The 22,787-nt window shown below is 43.4% G+C and overlaps 1 protein-coding gene across 3 annotated transcripts; it reads right to left on the bottom strand.

Moving 5' to 3' along the window:
- Positions 1-10,878: 10,878 nt before the first annotated feature.
- On the bottom strand, positions 10,879-22,397 carry LOC139399942 (mitotic deacetylase-associated SANT domain protein-like). Of its 3 annotated transcripts, XM_071145078.1 has the most exons (7): positions 21,592-22,397; positions 21,213-21,300; positions 20,551-20,639; positions 17,856-17,999; positions 16,364-16,498; positions 15,449-15,642; positions 10,879-12,944 (listed from the first exon to the last, which is right to left on the bottom strand). In XM_071145078.1, the coding sequence occupies exons 3-7, from the start codon at positions 20,563-20,565 to the stop codon at positions 12,695-12,697; spliced, it is 738 nt and encodes a 245-aa protein (XP_071001179.1). In that variant the 5' UTR covers positions 20,566-20,639; positions 21,213-21,300; positions 21,592-22,397; the 3' UTR covers positions 10,879-12,694. The 3 variants fall into 3 exon arrangements, with proteins under 3 accessions (XP_071001179.1, XP_071001180.1, XP_071001178.1); XM_071145079.1 differs by lacking the exon at positions 21,213-21,300; XM_071145077.1 differs by lacking the exon at positions 21,592-22,397 and having other exon boundaries at positions 21,213-21,581.
- Between the last annotated feature and the right edge of the window lie 390 nt (positions 22,398-22,787).

The raw sequence follows: 22,787 nt of genomic DNA, 5'->3' as shown, positions 1-22,787 counted from the left end.
CAGTGACGGGTGGTGGTTACACTATTTCCCCTCTCTGTACTTTCCCTTATGTGCTGTTTTCCATTCTAACTGCATGAAGATATCCTCGTCATCTCATTTGCAGAAATGTTTGAATCACTCTCTCTGATGTGGTTCTGGCAGTTCCAGAAGCCTCCTGTGAATTCTAGAACATCTCCTCATTGCAGTGCTAACTGGTGGGACACTGAACAGATTCCATCCATAAGGTTCCGGAGGTGCGTTTATGAGTATGATTGAGAGAGAAAAGAAAACAGAGAATTTGACAAACCCGGGCAGGCCTAGAAATGAGTTGATCGCTAATGGCATGTCGTTTGTTCCTTCCCTGCTATAAAAAACTGTACATGTTCGGTTTGATGCATAAACAAATCTGCAGTCAATTAAATATCCAAAATCATGTGGAGCTCAGATGATTGTTGTTCATGAATAAACCACCACAGTGCTGAACACTTCTATAACAGTGAGGTTACAAAGATCATCGGATAATAAACTCATTTGAACTACTATTGTCCCTCAGAATGAGTTTCCTTTAATCTCGTTCAAGGGGAGAATACTTTTAACCGAACAACATTCTTCTCTGTTGGAAGGAACCAGGACGGTTGTTACTGTGGTTTCCTGTGATACAATCCTGTCTCAACCAATCAAATAGGGTTTCTTTTGGCGGGGATTTTAAAACCACATATCTGGCAACCCCAACCCTATCACTGCCTGTCCTGCTGTGCTCCAGTCTTGTGGCTAACATGGCAACCCATAATAAAGTGCTAATCACATATCTTCTCAATGAGAGGTCGGGATGGATTTCAAGTAATTTGGGATCCAGTTCCATTAGCGTCCTGTATAACAGAGCTTCAAACAATCTAATCTGATCTCTATAATCTGACAGCTCAGACATTTATTTTTTTAAATTTTATTTCACCTTTATTTAACCAGGTAGGCAAGTTGAGAATGCGTTCTCATTTACAACTGTGACCTGGCCAAGATAAAGCAAAGCAGTTTGACACATACAACAACATCTCTCAATCTGAATCAAAACCAGCACAGAGCCTTTACTGAGATCAAAAATATAGGACTCATGAAGGCCATTGGAGAATAGAGACCAAGACAACTAACTTCCTCTCCAACCTCTCAAAGGGGGACATGGGATTTAAATGTATGACTGTCTTTCTCTATCTCTATCTCACTATCTCTCTCTCTCACTTGCTCTCTCTCTGTCTGTATGATATAAAAAGTAAGAAGGTTCGAAAATAAAACTGGAATGCACCAAGTCTGAGAACCTCGGTGCGTCTCCATGGCAACCGTCTCCCCCCTCCAAAACACAAATAAACTCAGTCTCGATTTTCTCTCCAGATGAAAAAAAGAAGGAGGGAAAGAGAGAGAGCAGAGAAAATGCTTTCCCAAGCGGTGTAGCTGTACAGGGGATCCTGTGGTGGTTCTGCAGTATGTGGGAACGCGTTCAGACCACTGAAGAATTCAGTACAATAATATCTGGAGCTGCAACTGTGAACTGAACTGGGCTGGCATGCTAGAATGGGATTTTGGTTGTGCCCTGCTTTTCCCGCCTGTTGACTTTAGTTCTGGTGAATGTAACAGTGCTGCACTATATTGTGAAGTTAGGTTGACCGAGGTTAAAAAGCCACAGATGTCGAAAAGCAACAGGCCAGTCTGTGACTGAGTAGAAAACTACACAAGAAAATGTAGGCTATTCTTATTCTCAGGAATTATGTTAGCTATCCGTTTCACAACAAGTGTCAGGAGAGACTTGACACTTTGTATTCAACTTGAATGATTGTCTAATTGACACCTGTTCCACCTCTTTCGCTCATTATCTACTTACCCTCAAACTCATTATCTACTTACCCTCAAACTCATTATCTACTTACCCTCAAACTGATTATCTACTTACCCTCAAACTCATTATCTACTTACCCTCAAACTCATTATCTACTTACCCTCAAACTCATTATCTACTTACCCTCAAACTCATTATCTACTTACCCTCAAACTGATTATCTACTTACCCTCAAACTCATTATCTACTTACCCTCAAACTCATTATCTACTTACCCTCCAACTCATTATCTACTTACCCTCCAACTGATTATCTACTTACCCTCCAACTGATTATCTACTTACCCTCAAACTGATTATCTACTTACCCTCCAACTGATTATCTACTTACCCTCCAACTCATTATCGTCCTCCTACTAACCGCCTCTTTGGTCCTCCACTCCCCTCAACAGTTTATTTGAACGGTTCATAATACACCATTTATGAGGCATTAACAAACCGTTTGCTCGCCATTTATTAACCATTACTCCCACATCTGTAAATGTTAGTAAACTAGTTAGTCACACATGTACATATTTCATTAAACACCCTGAGTTGTGTGATTATTCTTTGACCAGGTGCTGCAGGATTGTCTACCAATGTCATTCCCATGTTTTTGTGAGAAATGACTCTGGTCACTCAAAACATTTATAAAGTATTTATAAAGTATTTATAAAGTGTGTGTGTGTGTGCTCGTGCGTGTATGCATGCGTGCGTCCATTTGTGCGTGTGTGTAATGTGTATAGTTGCTTATCTCTGTAGTGAAGGCGGAGAGGAAACTCAGTGATAGCTCCCTCTCAGAAACATGGCCGCCTCCAACCAGAAGATAAAGAGCAGAGGAAAGGTCTGGTATTGGTGTTGGAACAGAAACCAAAGGGAACTGGTTAGCTGCTATTGGATGGCTTCACTAGCTAATCTATGATGTGATTCCCTGCCTGGACTGGACTGTGTATACTACAGTAGACCAGGGGCCAACTGTTTACACCAGGGGCCCAGAGACAAATAACACATTCCTGTGTGTCCTCCACTGGCCCCCAATGTCCCCACTGCCAACTCTCATCACAAAACAGACACACAGCAGGCAATAACATGATAAACAGCTGGTTCCTATGAGATACAGTAGACACATACATCATATCAATTCCTACAGACGCCCATCCATAACCCCTGTACAAAAAGCTCATAGAATCTTCTTTGATCAAGTGTTGGTCTTTCCGCCTCATAGGGCCAATAGGGAGAGAGGAACATAGTCAACTTTGGTATAGGAAAGCAGAGGAGAAGGTGGAGGAGAGGAGGGAGGGAGGATTTTGGCTCCTGGCCTTGACAGGGGCAGGGAGCCATGGTCTTGAGTGTCTCTGCTACTCTCATCAATTGGAAATGTTAGTGTGCCTGCCAGGCCACACACACACACACACACACACACACACACACACACACACACACACACACACACACACACACACACACACACACACACACACACACACACACACACACACACACACACACACACACACACACACACACACACACACACACACACACACACACACACACACACACACACACACACACACACACACACACACACACACACACACACACACACACACACACACACACACACACACACACACACACACACACACACACACACACACACACACACACACACACACACACACACACACACACACACACACACACACACACACACACACACACACACACACACACACGGCCCACCTAGAGGAGTGGGAGGATCGGGTGGGGGGGGGTAGTCAGGGCCGGTCCAGGGTTGGCGGTCGGTGTGTACAGAGTAGTAAGGACCAGGTCGGCCTGGGAATCTGTCTTGGCCCTCAGGGTAGCAATGGAGCCCTGGGTCCCATTTGAACCTCCTCTTCCTCATCATTGTATCATTACGACATTAAACCTGATCACAGTTTTAAGGGGTAGTAAGTTCATTGCTCTCTTTCTCTTCAGCATGAGTAGCGAGGATGTCCTAAGGAGAGAGAAAGAGGGGCTGGAGAGAGAGAGAGAGGGTGGAGAGAGAGAGAGAGAGAGAGAGGGAGGGAGAGAGACAGAGGAGTCATCGATGTGAAGCAGACCCATCTGGGATCCAAGTAACACATCTGTGTCTAAGCTTGAGCATGACTCCAACTGCATTCATTTTGATTGGTCCTGTTTATCTCCTCCTATCTGACTGTCTGTACTACCCAGGGCCTTGTTCACATCAGATAGGAGGAGATAAACAAGGCCCTAGGTAGTACAGACAGTCAGATAAAAGGAGATCAGCAAGGCCCTGGGTAGGGGACCAAGTGGTCCACTGGAGTCTTGGTTCCATTTTAGTGACACGTACAGTCCCTGAGATCCAATAAGCCCGGACTCTGACCACTTCACTGAGGTTTGGGACCAGCCCATCTGTTAGATGAGTCCCAGTAGATATTTCTATTTAGGGCTGTAGATGATGGTGGAAATATTATTTTATGATGTGAGTCAAAATCTCTTCCCTCAATGAGGAAGCAATGGTCCAGGACAGAATATAGACAGAATAAGTAGAGGACTAAGTGTGTCCCTCTGTTGAAACAATAGTCATTAAAGGGATAGGGTAAGATTTTGGCAATTAAAACCTTTTTTTGGGGGGTCCTACTAATCATCCCAAACAACTCCAAACAACCCAAATAACCCAAACAGGTACACAAAAGACCCCAAATGTACCTCAAAGTACCCCCAAAAAAACTAGAGTACCTAAAAGAACCCCAAAGTTCCCAAAAGAACCCCAAACAACCTTAACCCTTGTTTTCTACTTACCCAGAGTCAGATGAACTCATGGATACAATTTTTATGTCTCTGTGTGCAGTTTGAAGGAAGTTAAATGCAGTGTCTGGACCATTGATAACTAGCGTTAGTGCAATGACTGGAAGTCTACAGGAGCAGCTAGTACGCCAAAATCTCACACTATCCCTTTAATGATCATGCAGATGACGTTCTAGTACTGTGGTGGGAGCCACGCAGCTGTACCTGTTCCTGTTCTATAGACTGAAACTGTTGTACACAGTGAGGTAAGACTGAAACTGCATAGTAGGCAGTAGGCATTATTTTGTTTGTGTCTGTATCTTTGTGTGTGTGTGTATGTTTGTGTGTCTTTTTGTTTGTGTCTGTCTGTCTGTCTGTCTGTCTGTCTGTGTGTCTGTCTGTCTGTGTGGCTGTCTGTCTGTCTGTGTGTCTGTGTGTCTGTCTGTCTGTCTGTCTGTCTGTCTGTCTGTCTGTCTGTCTGTCTGTCTGTCTGTCTGTCTGTGTGTGTGTGTGTGTGTGTGTGTGTGCGTGCATGCGTGTGCGTGTGCGTGTGTGTTTGTGTGTTATTCTACTCGTCCTATTGAGACAACCTGGAGGCTAGGTAAGGTCAGTTAGTTCTGCTCTAGGTAAGGTCAGTTAGTTCTGCTCTAGGTAAGGTCAGTTAGTGCTGCACTAGGTAAGGTCAGTTAGTGCTGCACTAGGTAAGGTCAGTTAGTGCTGCACTAGGTAAGGTCAGTTAGTTCTGCACTAGGTAAGGTCAGTTAGTGCTGCACTAGGTAAGGTCAGTTAGTGCTGCACTAGGTAAGGTCAGTTAGTGCTGCACTAGGTAAGGTCAGTTAGTGCTGCACTAGGTAAGGTCAGTTAGTTCTGCACTAGGTAAGGTCAGTTAGTGCTGCACTAGGTAAGGTCAGTTAGTGCTGCACTAGGTAAGGTCAGTTAGTGCTGCACTAGGTAAGGTCAGTTAGTGCTGCACTAGGTAAGGTCAGTTAGTGCTGCACTAGGTAAGGTCAGTTAGTTCTGCACTAGGTAAGGTCAGTTAGTGCTGCACTAGGTAAGGTCAGTTAGTTCTGCAGTACAGCCATCTGTAATAGCTACATATGTTCTGCCATGTTGAGTTGATCCCAGGATTCAGGTCTCTCAAACACACACACACCCACACTTGGACTGGCATGGCCGACCCCTCTCTCCACACTACATGATGGCTGTTCCTAGGGGTTTTGGAGATGGTTTGTAGTGGGGTTGATCTCCTCTCTCTGATAAATGAACCAGAATAACATCACCACCAACAGCCAGTTACAAATGAGTCTCTCTGTCTGCGTCCCAAACGGCACATAGAGGCCACTGGACTGGGAGAGTCAGAGAGATTATTTGTGACTCACATTCAGTCCCAAATAGGTCTCTGTTCCCTATATAGTGTGTAATGGCAAATTAAATATAAAATGGCAAATTAAATATAGAAGTCCCATTCAGTTAAGTGATTAACACGTTTTATAGTTTTCCTTTCTGTAATACACAAGATTCTGTTTGTGCAAGGTCGATGTTCACTAGACTTGAATGTTATGGACAGTGCTCCTATCTGCTGATAGTATTGGCGCCAGTCACACTGGTTATTATTGTATTCTGTGAGACTGTGTGGTTCACTGCCTTGTGTTATGTCTTTTGTAACGTGTTTCCAGAATATATGTGATAAGGATATAGGGCTCAGAGACCCTGTGCTGAAGGTGTCTCGCATTTGCAACTTAAACCAGATTTGGTTTGACTTCATCAATAACTGCTTTCTTTTTTCTTCACCTGGAAAGTCCCATTACAGTGCAATAGAGAATAGTGTCCCATTACAGTGCAATAGAGAATAGTGTCCCATTACAGTGCAATAGAGAATAGTGTCCCATTACAGTGCAATAGAGAATAGGGTGCCATTACAGTGCAATAGAGGATAGGGTACCATTACAGTGCAACAGAGAATAGGGTGCCATTACAGTGCAATAGAGAATAGGGTGCCATTACAGTGCAATAGAGAATAGGGTGCCATTACACGACTCAATAAATTAATGTTAACTAATCAAATCCCCCAAAAATATTGGTCGTGTACACAGATTTGCAGATGTTATCGCAGCTGCAGTGAAATGCTTGTGTTTCTAGCTCCAACAGCAATAATACCTAGTAATCACATAATCCAAAAAGTAAAAAGAAAATTAAGAAATATCAGAACGAGCAATGTCAGAGTCTCGAGTAGGTGGACCATTTCAGGTCGTCAGTGATGTGCACGCCTTGGAACTTGAAGCTTTTGACCATCTCCAATGCGGCCCGTCGATGTGGATGGGGGCATGCTCTCACTGCTGTCTCCTGTAGTCCACGATCATGTCCTTAATTTAGTTGACGTTGAGGTTATTTTCCTGGCACCACTCTGCCAGGGCTCTCATCTCCTCCCTGTAGGCTGTCTCGTCGTTGTTGGTAATCAGGCCTACCACTGTTGTGTCATCAGCAAACTTGATGATTGAGTTGGAGACTTTGTGGCCACGCAGTCATGGATGAACAGGGAGTACAGGAGGGGGCTAGGCACTACCTTCATAACTTGGGGTCGGGCCATTTGAAAGTCCAAGACCCAGTGCACGGTGAAGGGTTCAGACCCAGAGCCCTGAGCTTAGTGATGAGCTTGGAGGGCCCTGAGTTTAGTGATGAGCTTGGAGGGCCCTGAGCTTAGTGATGAGCTTGGAGGGCCCTGAGCTTAGTGATGAGTTTGGAGGGCCCTGAGCTTAGTGATGAGCTTGGAGGGCCCTGAGCTTAGTGATGAGCTTGGAGGGCCCTGAGCTTAGTGATGAGCTTGGAGGGCCCTGAGCTTAGTGATGAGTTTGGAGGGCCCTGAGCTTAGTGATGAGCTTGGAGGGCCCTGAGCTTAGTGATGAGCTTGGAGGGCCCTGAGCTTAGTGATGAGCTTGGAGGGCCCTGAGCTTAGTGATGGGCTTGGAGGGCCTTGAGCTTAGTGATGCACTTGGAGGGCCCTGAGCTTAGTGATGAGCTTGGAGGGCCCTGAGCTTAGTGATGAACTTGGAGGGCCCTGAGCTTAGTGATGAACTTGGAGGGCCCTGAGCTTAGTGATGAGCTTGGAGGGCCCTGAGCTTAGTGATGTACTTAGAGGGCCTTGAGCTTAGTGATGAACATGGAGGGCCCTATGGTGCTAAAGGCTGAGTTACACATGGCTCTGATCTCTGATTGTTCCCAGATGCTGTCACAGCTTTCAAGATAAAGCAACGTTTCATGTTGAAGAATCCTCTTCAGTTCAAACCCCACTTCTCCTAACCCGTCTTTCCTCCCTTCTTCCCTGCATTCCTACCTCTTTCAATACACCCCTCCCTCCTCCCTCTCTTCTCCCAGGCTTTGGACCCCTTACATACGCAGTGTGTGAGCATAGAAATAGAATGTTCTATTCCTTCCATTTCTATGGAGGAGACATCTGAGCGTCATACTGTCCTTGTTTTGACTGTGAATATTGTCTGTCATCCTGAGCCAACTTTGTTCTAGTAGCCCACTGCAGCTCTGTCCAGCACTACTGATCAAGCTAGTCCAACACTTTCACTGTAGAGAGAAACAACAGAAGGGGGAGAGAGAAAATGTCAGAGTGAAAGGACAAACAAAAGAGCCAAACAAAGATTTAAGAGGAACACGTGCAGAATAACATGCTAAAATTGAATAAATAAATTCAAAGACATACTACCAAACAGCCACACCAAGCTCCATCCAGACCAACATCCAACCACCAGTTTGGATGTTCCACCAAAACAGCCACATCTGACCAATGACTCTTACAATACAAAGAGTAAATCCAGTATTGTACATAGTATAACATTATTCTAGCTCAATCTGGAATAAAGCTATTTATTTCAGCCAGAAAAAAAAGACAAGAAAAGTCAAATGAACATACAATTTGAAACAATGATGCCCTCTTATGCTTGGGATATGTAAAGGCATGTAAGATTCCTACTACAATACCGCCCCGTAGTGGATCTTAGTAAAATAACAGCTACAGACATGGTGTAGGGTGAAGTTGCCCCAAGACGCTTATCTTGGGTCAGTTTAGCATTTCCCCCACTAATGGTTGGGGTGAAGATTGGCAGAGGGGAAGCTGATCCTAGATCTGCACCTAGAGAAAACTTTACCCTGGAGCCAGACACACACTGAATGAAACAGTGACTCTATGGACTAACCTGGACCCATAACATGTCAGCTTATAGATACTAGCACATTTTGTAAAGGACCAAAACACTTATTCCATGAGTATTGTAACATTTTAATAAACAGTGCTTTCCCCATTTTTTATTACAAAAACACACAGATAGTAAAAATCTAATTTAACCAAATAAGTTACATTGTAGTAAAAAGCACTTGAGATTCCATTCCATTTTACATCCTTAGTGTGAAATGAACCCCCATAGGAAAATAGCATACAAAGTATGCATTCATAGAGTTTAATTCATAGATATTCTTAATGTAAATATAACGTAAAGTGTTTTATTCCCTTAACTAATTGAATGAAAGTGAATAAGGCTTCCAGCTTCTTGGCATTCGTGGCATGCCCTCCCTCAACTTCCTCCTTAATTCTGTTTTACAGTATTAAAATAACATGTCAAAACAAACAGTTCCCCATGACAATCTTGTGGGGAGAAAAATAATAATTTAAAAAAGGGTAAGGAGAGATACATTGAGGTTACAAAAGTGAACAGTCGGGATAAAACCTCTTCTCTCAACTGGCTAAATTATATTTCAGAGTGATATTTGACTAGAAAAAGAAAACTTGCAAGTGGCATTCCACACACTCACAAACACGCCAGAATGCATACACATCACACACTCACAAACACTCCAGAATGCATACACATCACACACTCTCAAACACTCCAGAATGCATACACATCACACACTCACAAACACTCCAGAATGCATACACATCACACACTCACAAACACTCCAGAATGCATATACATCACACACTCACAAACACTCCAGAATGCATACACATCACACACTCACAAACACTCCAGAATGCATACACATCACACACTCACAAACACTCCAGAATGCATACACATCACACACTCGCAAACACTCCAGAATGCATACACATCACACACTCACAAACACTCCAGAATGCATACACATCACACACTCACAAACACTCCAGAATGCATATACATCACACACTCACAAACACTCCAGAATGCATATACATCACACACTCACAAACACTCCAGAATGCATACACATCACACACTCACAAACACTCCAGAATGCATACACATCACACACTCACAAACACTCCAGAATGCATACACATCACACACTCACAAACACTCCAGAATGCATACACATCACACACTCACAAACACTCCAGAATTCATACACATCACACACTCACAAACACTCCAGAATGCATACACATCACACACTCACAAACACTCCAGAATTCATACACATCACACACTCACAAACACTCCAGAATGCATACACATCACACACTCACAAACACTCCAGAATGCATATACATCACACACTCACAAACACTCCAGAATGCATATACATCACACACTCACAAACACTCCAGAATGCATATACATCACACACTCACAAACACTCCAGAATGCATACACATCACACACTCACAAACACTCCAGAATGCATACACATCACACACTCACAAACACTCCAGAATGCATACACATCACTCACTCACAAACACTCCAGAATGCATACACATCACACACTCACAAACACTCCAGAATGCATACACATCACACACTCACTAACACACACACCAGAAGAGGCTGGTGGGAGGAGCTATAGGAGTATGGGCTGTTTGTAATGTCTGGAATGGAATCAGTGGAATGGAGTCAAACACGTTGTTTCTGGTGGTGGCAGGTAGTCTAGGAGATCAGAGCATTGGGCCGGTAACCAAAAGGTTGTTGGTTGGAATTGAGCAAGGCACTTAACCCTAATAGCTCCTGTAAGTCGCTCTGGATAAAAGTGTCTGCTAAATGACTCAAATATAAATGTTTGATACGTTTCCATGTATTCCATTACAATGAGCCCGTCCTCCTATAGCCCTCCCCGCCAGCCTCCTCTGACACACACACACAGTGCATAGTACCCAGGTAGGTTTAACTGGGTCCGGTAATTGGAGCTGTTCCTCTCTGCTCCCCACTGTGGCTGACTGCTTAAAGAGAAGAATCTTCAGCCTGCTCGCTTGCTTTAAACCCTCACCCTGACCTTAACCCCTACCCTTACCTTACCTAAACCGTTTTAAATGTGGGTGACATCTGGATACAAGGAATAAGAGGGGGTGTTGTCATCAGGGATTACGTGGTTCTTCTATCTACTGCACATTTACAATTCTGTTTCACATCTCTTCTCTACTCAGACTGTCTTTAGATGTAACTCTAAAACCTCACAGTTCAAAACAGACAGCGAAAGCAACGTCTTAAATAACCCTACACTACAGTCAAATGAGAAAGAGATCTCCAAAGCAACCTGCCGCAAAAACAATCCAAAATCACAATAATACAAGAGACAACTGTGACATTATTAATAACAATATTATTAACAAAAAACAACATTAACAATTTGATATAATAAGCAAAAAAGCAACAGTAATTTGTTGGATATAAAAATAACCTTTGTAAAATTGATTGTCGTTCATCCAAAGATAAAGTGTTGAAAACATCCAAGGCCTCGACAGTGAGGAGAAACACCACATGATGACTATAAAACAATTGATCAGGGTAGGGATCCAACTGAGAACAGCACTTGAAACTAAGATGAAACCAGTTTGGTGAACTGAGGACCCGACGCATCTGTGCAAGCTTTTGACAGCCTTGAGTGAGTGAAAAAGTCCCAAACAGGAAAAATGCAGAAACTCGCACAACAATGTGTGTTCTGTTCTCTAAATGGTTCCTTCCTTCACATATAGGTAAGCCTCCACACAGGCAGTGTTACGAGAGACGGAAGAAGTGAGACATCCCACTTTTTCTGGTTCATGTATAGTCAATGAACGAAGCGGATCAGACCCAGCTACAAATGCATTGGTGCCTATGGGAGAGCCACCCCCTTAAGCAGACTGGAACTGACCATTTTTTTCAATGGTAAACTGCCTGAGTGGGAAATCTTCATTTATCCACCATCTTTGGTGTTACCACCACATCAGTCTATCTGGGCTTTTCATGACCTGGAAGTCCTTTCAACTTCAATATTGCATGGTCCCAATCACTCATATGGTGTCCTTCTATTCATAATAACATATCAAACTGATCAGAGAGTAGAGAAAACAGTGGCCACGCCGGGTTGCATTGTGGTTTATGTAGTCTTGCATTGCCAGGCATCACAAACTATTCTAGTTTTTAAAGGCTGGGCTGAGGGCGTGGCTATATAGTTCCCACCTGATGAGTCTGTGTGCTGTGTTGTGATTGGCTGAAAGTGCTGACAGGAAGAGGAAGAAGCCAGGGGTGGATGGCAGACAGGAGAAAGAAAAGTATTGGTGTTAGAGAGAGAGATGGCATGGCTTTCTTTCCTACCCTACTGTGTGCCTGAGAGAGAGTTAACCCCTGAACACTTCACAAGCAGGTTAAAGGGAAGAGGGAGAAAACACGTGAGAGAACTTGTCCCTGAAAGTGTCAAGATAGGAGATCCTGTTCCATGAAACAATAAAAAAAGCAGTTTGTTTATAAAGACAGTTTTTTCCCAGAGAGAAACGCTGCTAAAGCAGGCGTAACAAGAGGGCGTAACAAGAGGGCGTAACTAGAGGGCGTAACAAGAGGGCGTAAAAGGGGGGCGTAACAAGAGGGCGTAACAAGAGGGCGTAAAATGTCCCTTGAGTGTTAGGAGCCGTAGCTGAACACTCGAGGGCGCTAGGGTTCTGAGGCCTCAGAGTTCTGCTCTGTTCTGTTTGTTACCGCTCACCCTGACCGTGGAGAGGGCTGTCTGTCTGTCTGTCTAAGCCAGATAGATTGAGCGTACACTTGCCATAATGGCAAAGACAGGTGGAGTGGGCTCGTTTTCTATCTCTATGGTCTTAGTGCCAGTCCTCATCTTCCTCTTCATCATCATCTTCCTCAGACGAGTCATCGTTTGTGCTGTCTCCTCCGGCTGTGTTCCCCTCCCGTTCCCCGTCCTGCCGGGCGGCCAGTAACGCTGCAGCCTCTGCTGCCGCCTGGGCCGCTGCCCTCTCCTCCGCCTCCTTCTGCCTCAGTGCTGCGGCCTTCTTCTCCTGCTCCGCGTGACTCTTCATGTGGGCACTGCGGCTCTTCACCTTGTAGAAGATCCTAAGGGGAGAAGGAGGAGGAGGAGGAGAGGCTTTCGTATCTGTGGACAAGCACTGTATGGTGTTGGTTTATTGTTCGGTGTAGAAAAATAGGTCCGCACTTCAATTCGAGGAGTGTAGACATTGTCTTTACACAATCACTGTACTGTGTGTGAACCTTGAATCTGAAGGAAGGAGAACTGATGAAGTCCAGATGCCAGAAACATTTGTCCACGTGTAAATGAAATATCAGTTTTCCTCACTTCATAATCTAGGTTCACAAACCATACAGTGCTTGTGCAGAAGAGAAGGTCTGCTCTCGTGGTTTTTCTACGGTGAATCTAGAACTGTGTGATGTGCAACACCATGATAAGGCAGAATACTGCAGAGTAGTCTACAGTATATGGGCCAATGAGGACCCGGATAATGGGCGTGTTGATAATTAGTACACAGTTAGTCGCTGGGCAGAGCTGCATAGACTGGGGGCATGGCATGCCATATCACTGCTGTGTTTCAGTTGCTAGGAGACAGTTGATAATAACAGGGACTGCGGTTGCTAAGGATGAGCTCTTCTATCAAAATTGTCCAACTTTGCTTTATTCCTTCCTGCTCAAACAACCACCAAGGAGCACTTCTCACTATGTTATACACGCATGCACACACACAAACGCACTCACCCAAGCACACAAAGTGCTCGGAGTGCTTCTCAAATCAGTGTTTTTGCAACCAACAACATCTCCAAGATTTCAACATATCCCAACCAACCAGTAGAAGGCAGTTATCCCGCAGAACATTTACCCTAAACTTAACCACACTGCTAACCCTAATGCCTAACCCTAACCTTAAATTTAGACCAAAAAGCTTATTTTTGTCAATGATTTTATTTTTTATATATATATCCAATTTGGACTTTGCAGCTGGCCCAACAAGCAGAAATCGCTCAGTTCTGCCTCAAGGGCAAACATCATGGTAATAAACGTCAACCTGCTGCAAAATATAGACAGATGTTTTACACTTTGCAATCAATCAATTGGAATAGCTTTATCCAAATCTTGGATCTCAAGACTATGTTTCTTTTATATGCAAATACCTTTAACCAGAAACCAACTGAGCCTCCAAATACCTTTAACCAGAAACCAAGTACCTTTAACCAGAAACCAAGTACCTTTAACCAGAAACCAACTGAGCTTCCAAATACCTTTAAACAGAAACCAACTGAGCTTCCATGTACCTTTAACCAGAAACCAACTGAGCTTCCATGTACCTTTAACCAGAAACCAACTGAGCTTCCATGTACCTTTAACCAGAAACCAACTGAGCTTCCATGTACCTTTAACCAGAAACCAACTGAGCTTCCAAATACAGTACCTTTAACCAGAAACCAACTGAGCTTCCAAGTACCTTTAACCAGAAACCAACTGAGCTTCCATGTACCTTTAACCAGAAACCAACTGAGCCTCCATGTACCTTTAACCAGAAACCAACTGAGCTTCCAAATACAGTACCTTTAACCAGAAACCAACTGAGCTTCCCATGTACCTTATACCAGAAACCAACTGAGCTTCCAAGTACCTTTAACCAGAAACCAACTGAGCTTCCATGTACCTTTAACCAGAAACCAACTGAGCCTCCATGTACCTTTAACCAGAAACCAACTGAGCTTCCAAATACATTACCTTTAACCAGAAACCAACTGAGCCTCCAAATACAGTACCTTTAACCAGAAACCAACTGAGCTTCCAAATACAGTACCTTTAACCAGAAACCAACTGAGCTTCCATGTACCTTTAACCAGAAACCAACTGAACTTCCATGTACCTTTAACCAGAAACCAACTGAGCTTCCATGTACCTTTAAACAGAAACCAACTGAGCTTCCAAATACAGTACCTTTAACCAGAAACCAACTGAGCTTCCAAATACAGTACCTTTAACCAGAAACCAACTGAGCTTCCAAATACAGTACCTTTAACCAGAAACCAACTGAGCTTCCAAATACAGTACCTTAACCAAAAACCAACTGAGCCTCCATGTACCTTTAACCAGAAACCAACTGAGCTTCCAAATACATTACCTTTAACCAGAAACCAACTGAGCTTCCAAATACATTACCTTTAACCAGAAACCAACTGAGCTTCCAAGTACCTTTAACCAGAAACCAACTGAGCCTCCAAATACAGTACCTTTAACCAGAAACCAACTGAGCCTCCAAATACAGTACCTTTAACCAGAAACCAACTGAGCTTCCAAATACAGTACCTTTAACCAGAAACCAACTGAGCTTCCAAATACATTACCTTTAACCAGAAACCAACTGAGCTTCCAAATTCAGTACCTTTAACCAGAAACCAACTGAGCTTCCAAATACAGTACCTTTAACCAGAAACCAACTGAGCTTCCAAATACAGTACCTTTAACCATAGAACCACATAGAGAGTTGGGCCATATTTGACAGTTGACGCTACCATGTTGCTCTGCCTAAAGCCATCTAAGACCTTCTATTCTAAGACATGTCTCAGACACTTACCTGCCACACTTCTTGCAAGGGAACTCTCCCTCTGGTCCGGCGGGGCCCTTGGTCCCTGATATGGTCCCGGTCTTGGGAGGCGGCCGTGGTTTCGAGGGGGCGCTGGGAGAGGGCTGAGGGGGGTGACTGACCCGGGAAGACATCTGGTCTCTCCTCACATCCTCCTGTGTCTTCAGTACCAGGACCGCTCCAGCCTGCACACACATTTACATACTTAATTTGCAACATTTTATAAGCATTCAAAAGATCATAGATGCAAGGTCATAGGCATGCCTACAAAAAACATGACAGCTGATCACTGTCAGAGTAGTATCTTGTCAACTGCTTTGCACACACACACCTCTGGTCAGCACACACACTCACACACCTCCCAGCTAGAGCCAAACTAACCTGAACATTGCGTACCTGGTTAGTACAAAATACACTCAATAAAAATCTATATAAGGCTTGTTTTTGACACATTTTTACATCTGACCATACAAAACATAACAAAGCTCAATGTTCCACCAAAGCTCAAGAGGCCACCTTTTAAAACCATAGCTTTCTACCAGGTCACCCAACTAACTGCAGAAAATGGGGAATGGGGTCAGTTTTATGAGTCATTGTTTGCTGACAGAGTGAAATTACGCAACATGGGGAGAGAGGAAGCCAGCCAAGTCAGCTGTTCAGTGTTTAGCCACTAGAGAGCAACAAACTTAACAACGCTGCAGCTCCCTATCCACTATCCTACTGTGAACTCAGTTAAGGCAAGTTCAAAAGTGCAAATGTTGTTTACTGCATGGGGGCATCAGTGTTGATTACACAAGAAGAAACATAACACATACAGCCATGAAAATGCTCATTCATCTTCTAGTCAGCGTCTCCTCCGTTCCAACACACAGACACACACACTGTCCCCCTGAGTCTCCCACTCACGTTCTCTGTGGCCTGTAACGTCTGTGTCACCCTGCTTGGACTGGAGCCCCGGTGCTTCCTGTCAACTGACCCCTCCCAATTCCTGTTGTCTTCCTCTTCCTTCCGAGATTCTAATCTCTGACAGCTCTGAGAGCTCTGAGAGAGCGCGAAGAGAGAGAGAAGGAGAAAGATAAGCAATGTTCCCTCGGGACTGCCGTGCAGAAGAAATATCAGACCACGCAGAGAAGCACGATATTGAACTTTACTGAACTTTCTAGAGTTTTCCCCGTCAGTTAACACTATAAATGTTTCCCTTTACTGTTGGAATTGTGATAGAATCAACACAATATTAGCCACTTTCAATGGAACATACCGAAACAAAACAAACTATAAAATACTTTAGAATGCAAAACTAACTATGCAAAATATTTTGTTGTAGGCAGAACGCCTCGGAGTCGGATTCTATTGACAGGCACAAGTCAGGCCCGTACTCTACACAGACCGGTGTGCCATAACCAATCAGAGCTGCAGTAGGCCTATATGCAAATAGACCATTGCCATATATGGATCTGTGCCATTCACTTTGATCTGGACTGTGTTTACAGCATGAGCGGTCATCAGATGATATGCTTGTTTTGAGATCAAAGAGAGAGCTACATGTAGCAACATGTGCACATTTGTTCATCTGTTCATATCCTTTGCTAGTTAGTGAATTATTAGCCCGGTTATAGATCATTTGTAGTCAGCAATGGGGGAGTGATTGCTTCCTGCAAGAGCATAAAATGTGTACATTTCTACCCATCTTAGAAAAGTGAGCCAGTTATAGTTTTTTGTGTGTCTTAAAGGGGCAGTGTTGCATTTTTGAGACAGGCTTGAATAAGCTAAGTAGCCAATAGGCAGAGGGTAGTATAATTTGTCTGATTCTCTGTAATAATGGTGTGGGAATAATAATGCATTTTATTTTGTAAAGTGGTTTCTGGCATCAAACAACACAACAACATTTTCAGTCACCTCCTTGTCTGTAGGACAAGTGGATAAACAGGTTAATGTCAAGCCCTGCATGTTTCTTTCAAAAGTCTCATGGAATATAGGCCTACATTGACACCACACATTGGCTGCTAATGTAGGCTAAATGATAGAACGGCTATTTCCATGTTAAAATGTTATGGCATGCATTTTCTCCATTGCTTTTGATGGTAGGCCACATTGGTAGGCCAACATTATGATGAAATAGCCACAGTAGCCCACGTTTACAACTGTAACTTAAAGCGGGTACAGCCTCAGTGTTCACATTAAACACGCGCCGGAAGTTGTACAGAATTTTCTAGTATACACTCAGCAGACCTACAGTTTTTTGGAGGGAACATTGAAGACAATAATTATTGTACAAAGATTGCTTATGTAGTGTTGTATCTGTTGGTAAAGGGATGGATTGTTTATAGAATCTGTAAATGCTTATGTACTGCTTGTGAATGTGTTATAACATCCTTTTGTAGGTAGTCAATCAACTCACCTTGTGGTCCAGCTCCTCCTCAGTGTTCCTGCTCTCAGGTGGGTCCATGTCTCCGTAGATCAGAGCTCCGTTCCGACCCGTCTTCACCTGCCTCTTATAGCTGTAGTAGAACTCCACACACTGAGCCACCGTCTTAGTGCTTACCTGAACCACCAGACACACACACACATCAACAGACACTTCATATCTACGCCAAGTACATGTTATAACATACTGTACTGTGTTTTCCTGCTTATAGAGTCTCAAAACTCTATTTGAGTGGTCCACCATGTGGCTTTTAAATCTCTATTGTGTATTGTCAACTAATGTATCTGTAACGTCTGCTTCCAACTCACACTCTCAAACACATAGATCCCCTGAATGCAGCTCACTCTCCAGATCCCAATCATCTGAATTCTGATCACCTGTTCACACACCTGTATGTCATTATCACACACTATTTAGTTCAGTTCTTTGCACCCCATCACTGTGAGGTATTGTTTGTTTTGTGACATGTCTTTCGGAGCTCTGTTTTTCCAATGATTTACTCCTCCTGTGTATGATAGTTTTTGCCTGCCTCACTAGCGAAGCCTTTTGCCTATTCCCTGCCTGTACTTTAGCCTATCGGGTTTCCTGTTATCAACCTATTTCCTGATCTCCCGGACGGCAATACTAGCCTTTTCCCTGCCTTTTCCCTGCCTTCTACTCAGGGCCAGAAGATAGGATATGCATATAATTGGTATATTTAGATAGAAAACACTCTAACATTTCCAAAACTGCTAAAATAGTGTATGTGAGTATAACAGAACTGATTTGGCAGGTGAAAACCTGAGAAAAATCCATTCCATTCAAATAGAGTTTGTTGTAGTTTTCTATTCAATGCCATTACAGTATCCATTGACTTAGGACTCAAATTGCAGTTCCTATGCCTTCCACTAGATGTCAACAGTCTTTAGAAATTGTTTCAGGCTTGTATTCTGAAAAACGAGGGAGTAAGGGCAGTCTGAATGAGTGGACCCTGCCGTGTCACAGAGCTTTTTCATGCGCGCCGTGTCACAGAGTGCCTTTCTTGTTTACCTTTTATATTGACAACGTTATTGTCCGGTTGAAATATTATCGATTATTTAGGCTAAAAACAACCTGAGGATTGAATATAAACATCGTTTGACATGATTCTATGAACTTTATGGATACAATTAGGATTTTTTTGTCTGCCTGTTGTGACTGCATTTGAGCCTGTGGATTACTGAAGAAAACGCGCAAACAAAACTGAGGTTTTGGGATATAAAGAGAGACTTTATCGAACAAAAGGATCATTTATTAAATAAATGAATGCCTTCTGAGTGCAACCATATGAAGATCATCAAAGGTAAGTGATTAATTTTATCTCTATTTCTGACTTGTGTAACTCTTCTACTTGGCTAGTTACTGTTTGTAATGATTTGTCTGCTGGGTGATGTTCTCAAATAATCGTAAGGTATGCTTTCGCCGTAAAGCATTTTAAAAATCTGACACCGTGGTTGGATTCACAAGAAGTTAATCTTTAAACCTATGTAAAATAGTTGTATATTTTCGGAATTTTTATAATGAGTATTTCTGTATTTGAATTTGGCGCTCTGCAATCTCACTGGATGTTGGCCAGGTGGGATGCTAGCGTCCCACATACCCTAGAGAGGATTTATTAAGTAACCTTTCATCATATTACAGTAATCACGTAGGAATTCTGAATGGGAACAGATTTATCAAAACCCTCAGTTGACTTGTGTATTCTCATTGTCCCTCTTGCAGCCCATACCATCACACCTCCTCTTCCATGCTTCACGGTGGGAACCACACATGCGGAGATCATCCGTTCACATACTCTGCGTGTCACAAAGACACGATGGTTGGAACCAAAAAGGACAGATTTCCACTGGTTTAATGTCCATTTCTTGTGTTTCTTGGTCCAAGCAAGTCTCTTCTTCTTATTGTTGTCCTTTAGTAGTGGTTTCTTTGCAGCAATTCGATCATGAAGGCCTGATTCATGCAGTCTCCTCTGAACAGTTGATGTTGAGATGTGTCTGTTACTTGAACTCTGAAGCATTTATTTATCTGGTAACTCTAACGAACATATCCTCTGCAGCAGAGGTAACTCTGTTCTTGCCATAATATGGACTTGGTCTTTTACCAAATAGGGCTGTCTTCTGTATACCACCCCTACCTTGTCACAACACAACTGATTGGCTCAAACAAATTCAATTAACTTTCAACAAGGCACACCTGTTAATTGAAATGCATTCCAGGTGACTACCTCATGAAGATGGTTGAGAGAATGCCAGAAGTGTGCAAAGCTGTCATCAAGGCAAACGGTAGCAACTTTGAAGAATTTCAAATATAAAATATTGTAATGAAACAGCAGGGAGCAGGTCTCGAACCCTCGACCTCCGAGCCCGAGGTCCGGCGCGCTATCGACTGTGCCGTAAAAGCATGCTCGTGTGGCAGAGTCGATTTCCGCGCTTATAAACCCAGGGTCGTTACAATATATTTAGATTTTTGGTTTCTGGTTAAAGGTAATTTTAACACTTTTTGGTTACTACATGATTCTATATCTGTTATTTCATCGTTGTAAATGCCTTCACTATTATTCTACAATGTAGAAAATATAAAAACTAAAAACACTGGAATGAGTAGGTGTGTACAAACGTTTGACTGGTACTGTACATGGACTGGTACATACCAGTTTCTGGACCATGAAGAAGTCTTTCTTATAGGCAGCGATCCCTTTGTTAAAGCAACTTCTCTCTACTGGGGTCCAGCTGTCTGACCCTGAGAGAGAGCGAGAATGAGAGAAAACGAGAGAGAAAGAAAGAGAGAGAGAAAGAAAGAGAAAAAACAGACAAAAGAGTGGTGGGGAATTAGACGGACAGACATTGACTGGTGACTGTGACTGTCTGCTTCTGTATGCACAGGGTGGACACACACACACACACACGACTGGTTGGACAAACAATGGTTCTCTGTCCTCTGCTTGGGATTAACCAAACGCCACAAACCCAATACCCCCCTCCACCCCCTTCTCTCCCACTCTACCTCTCACTCCGCTCCCATCACCCCCAGCGACACTCTCAATCCTCCACAGTTTCCCTTCCACAGCCAATCTCCCCCTCTCTCCACGGACCCACACCCCTCCACCCACTCCATCCCCCACCAGCTAGCACCTCCCCTCCCTTCAGCTGCCATTGTTTAAGGCTGAGGGGGGCTCTGGAGCCCATCCCTGTTACTAGAGGGGAGGATAAAAGGACTCATACAAGTATTCAGACAGCACAGGCATGCCTGCAGGAATGCACTTTGACATAACCCAGTGAAGTTTGATTATTCTAATTTCGTAAAAGTACCCACAGAGATTTCTGCACCGAGGCTTGTCTGCAGGAAGAGTAGACAACCCACAGAGAATTCTGCACCGAGGCTTGTCTGCAGGAAGAGTAGACTACCCACAGAGTGACTTAGAAACAAAGTATGAGAGTGCCAGAGGAGAGAGCGGCGCAGTAACCATAGACATAATACTGTACAGATATAAAGTCTTATATGTAGGGTTGTAGAATTTCTGTAACTTTTCAAAAAATTCCCAGGTTTTCCAGAAATCCTAGTTAGAGGTTTAGGGATTTTCTGCTTTTCCCCTCCTGATTCCTGGAATTTTACAACCAGGATTTCTGGAAAACCTGGGACTTTCAGAAAAGTGATCAGTATTTTGCAACCCTAGTTCTCTGTCTTGACCAACCGGAGTAGTGGTAGTATCCTAGACGGTGGTTCTTTGGGAAGATGGGGTTTTTCAATAGCAGGAGGGCCAACGCTTCCTGAAAACCAAAAACAACAAATCAAATTAACTCTGAAGAGTAATACATGAAAAATGTCCTGTTTGTTTATTTTTTACAACAGCTTATGAGTCTCTGAGCAATACTTCAAATCCAGGTTTACTTGGCTGGAGCACACACAGGACACTGATCAGAGTTCTATTGGATATTGAGAGGCTGATCTGTCCCTAATAACGAGGGGATGAACTGGGAGATATACTGTAAGAGAGCAACATGCCTCCTGCTGCTGAGACAGAGGGGGAGAGAGCACTTCACACACTGACAGCCACTCTCTGTCTCCTTGACAACAACATGGTCAAATGCTGCAAGCTGAAGCTACTAGTATAGGCCATCTTCCTCTATCTTTCTCTTTATCTCACCCCCTCTAGCTCACTGTCTCTCTCTCTATATCTTTCTCATTGAACACATTGCTGTGTTTCTGCCCAAGGCCCCATACATGACCTTTACTCCAGTGTGTCAGCATGTGTGTGTCTACTGTATCAGTGTATGTGTAAGTGTTTTCTACATTGGGAAGATGGAGCACTGAGCATATCTGATAACAAAACAACACATAGATTCAAGGAGAAGATGGCTACTAGCAGGAATAGTGAACTAACTAGCCACTGTGCTGCACCACATCTGTTCCATGTTATATACACAGTAGTTAACTCTGAGTGACAAAACTAACAATTCCTCCACCCCTAATACATTTACCATACCATACACCCTAATACCCTTTACCATACCATACACCCTAATACCCTTTACCATACCATACACCCTAATACCTTTACCATACCATACACCCTAATACCTTTACCATACACCCTAATACCCTTTACCATACCCCCTAATACCTTTTACCATACCATACACCCTAATACCCTTTACCATACCCCCTAATACCTTTACCATACACCCTAATACCCTTTACCATACCATACACCCTAATACCCTTTACCATACCCCCTAATACCTTTACCATACACCCTAATACCCTTTACCATACCATACACCCTAATGCCTTTTACCATACCCCCTAATACCCTTTACCATACCATACACCCTAATACCTTTACCATACCATACACCCTAATACCCTTTACCATACCATACACCCTAA

Source organism: Oncorhynchus clarkii, unplaced genomic scaffold, assembly GCF_045791955.1.
Source record: "Oncorhynchus clarkii lewisi isolate Uvic-CL-2024 unplaced genomic scaffold, UVic_Ocla_1.0 unplaced_contig_13605_pilon_pilon, whole genome shotgun sequence".
NCBI classification, from domain to species: domain Eukaryota; kingdom Metazoa; phylum Chordata; class Actinopteri; order Salmoniformes; family Salmonidae; genus Oncorhynchus; species Oncorhynchus clarkii.
This window is presented reverse-complemented; position numbering and strand designations above follow the sequence as displayed.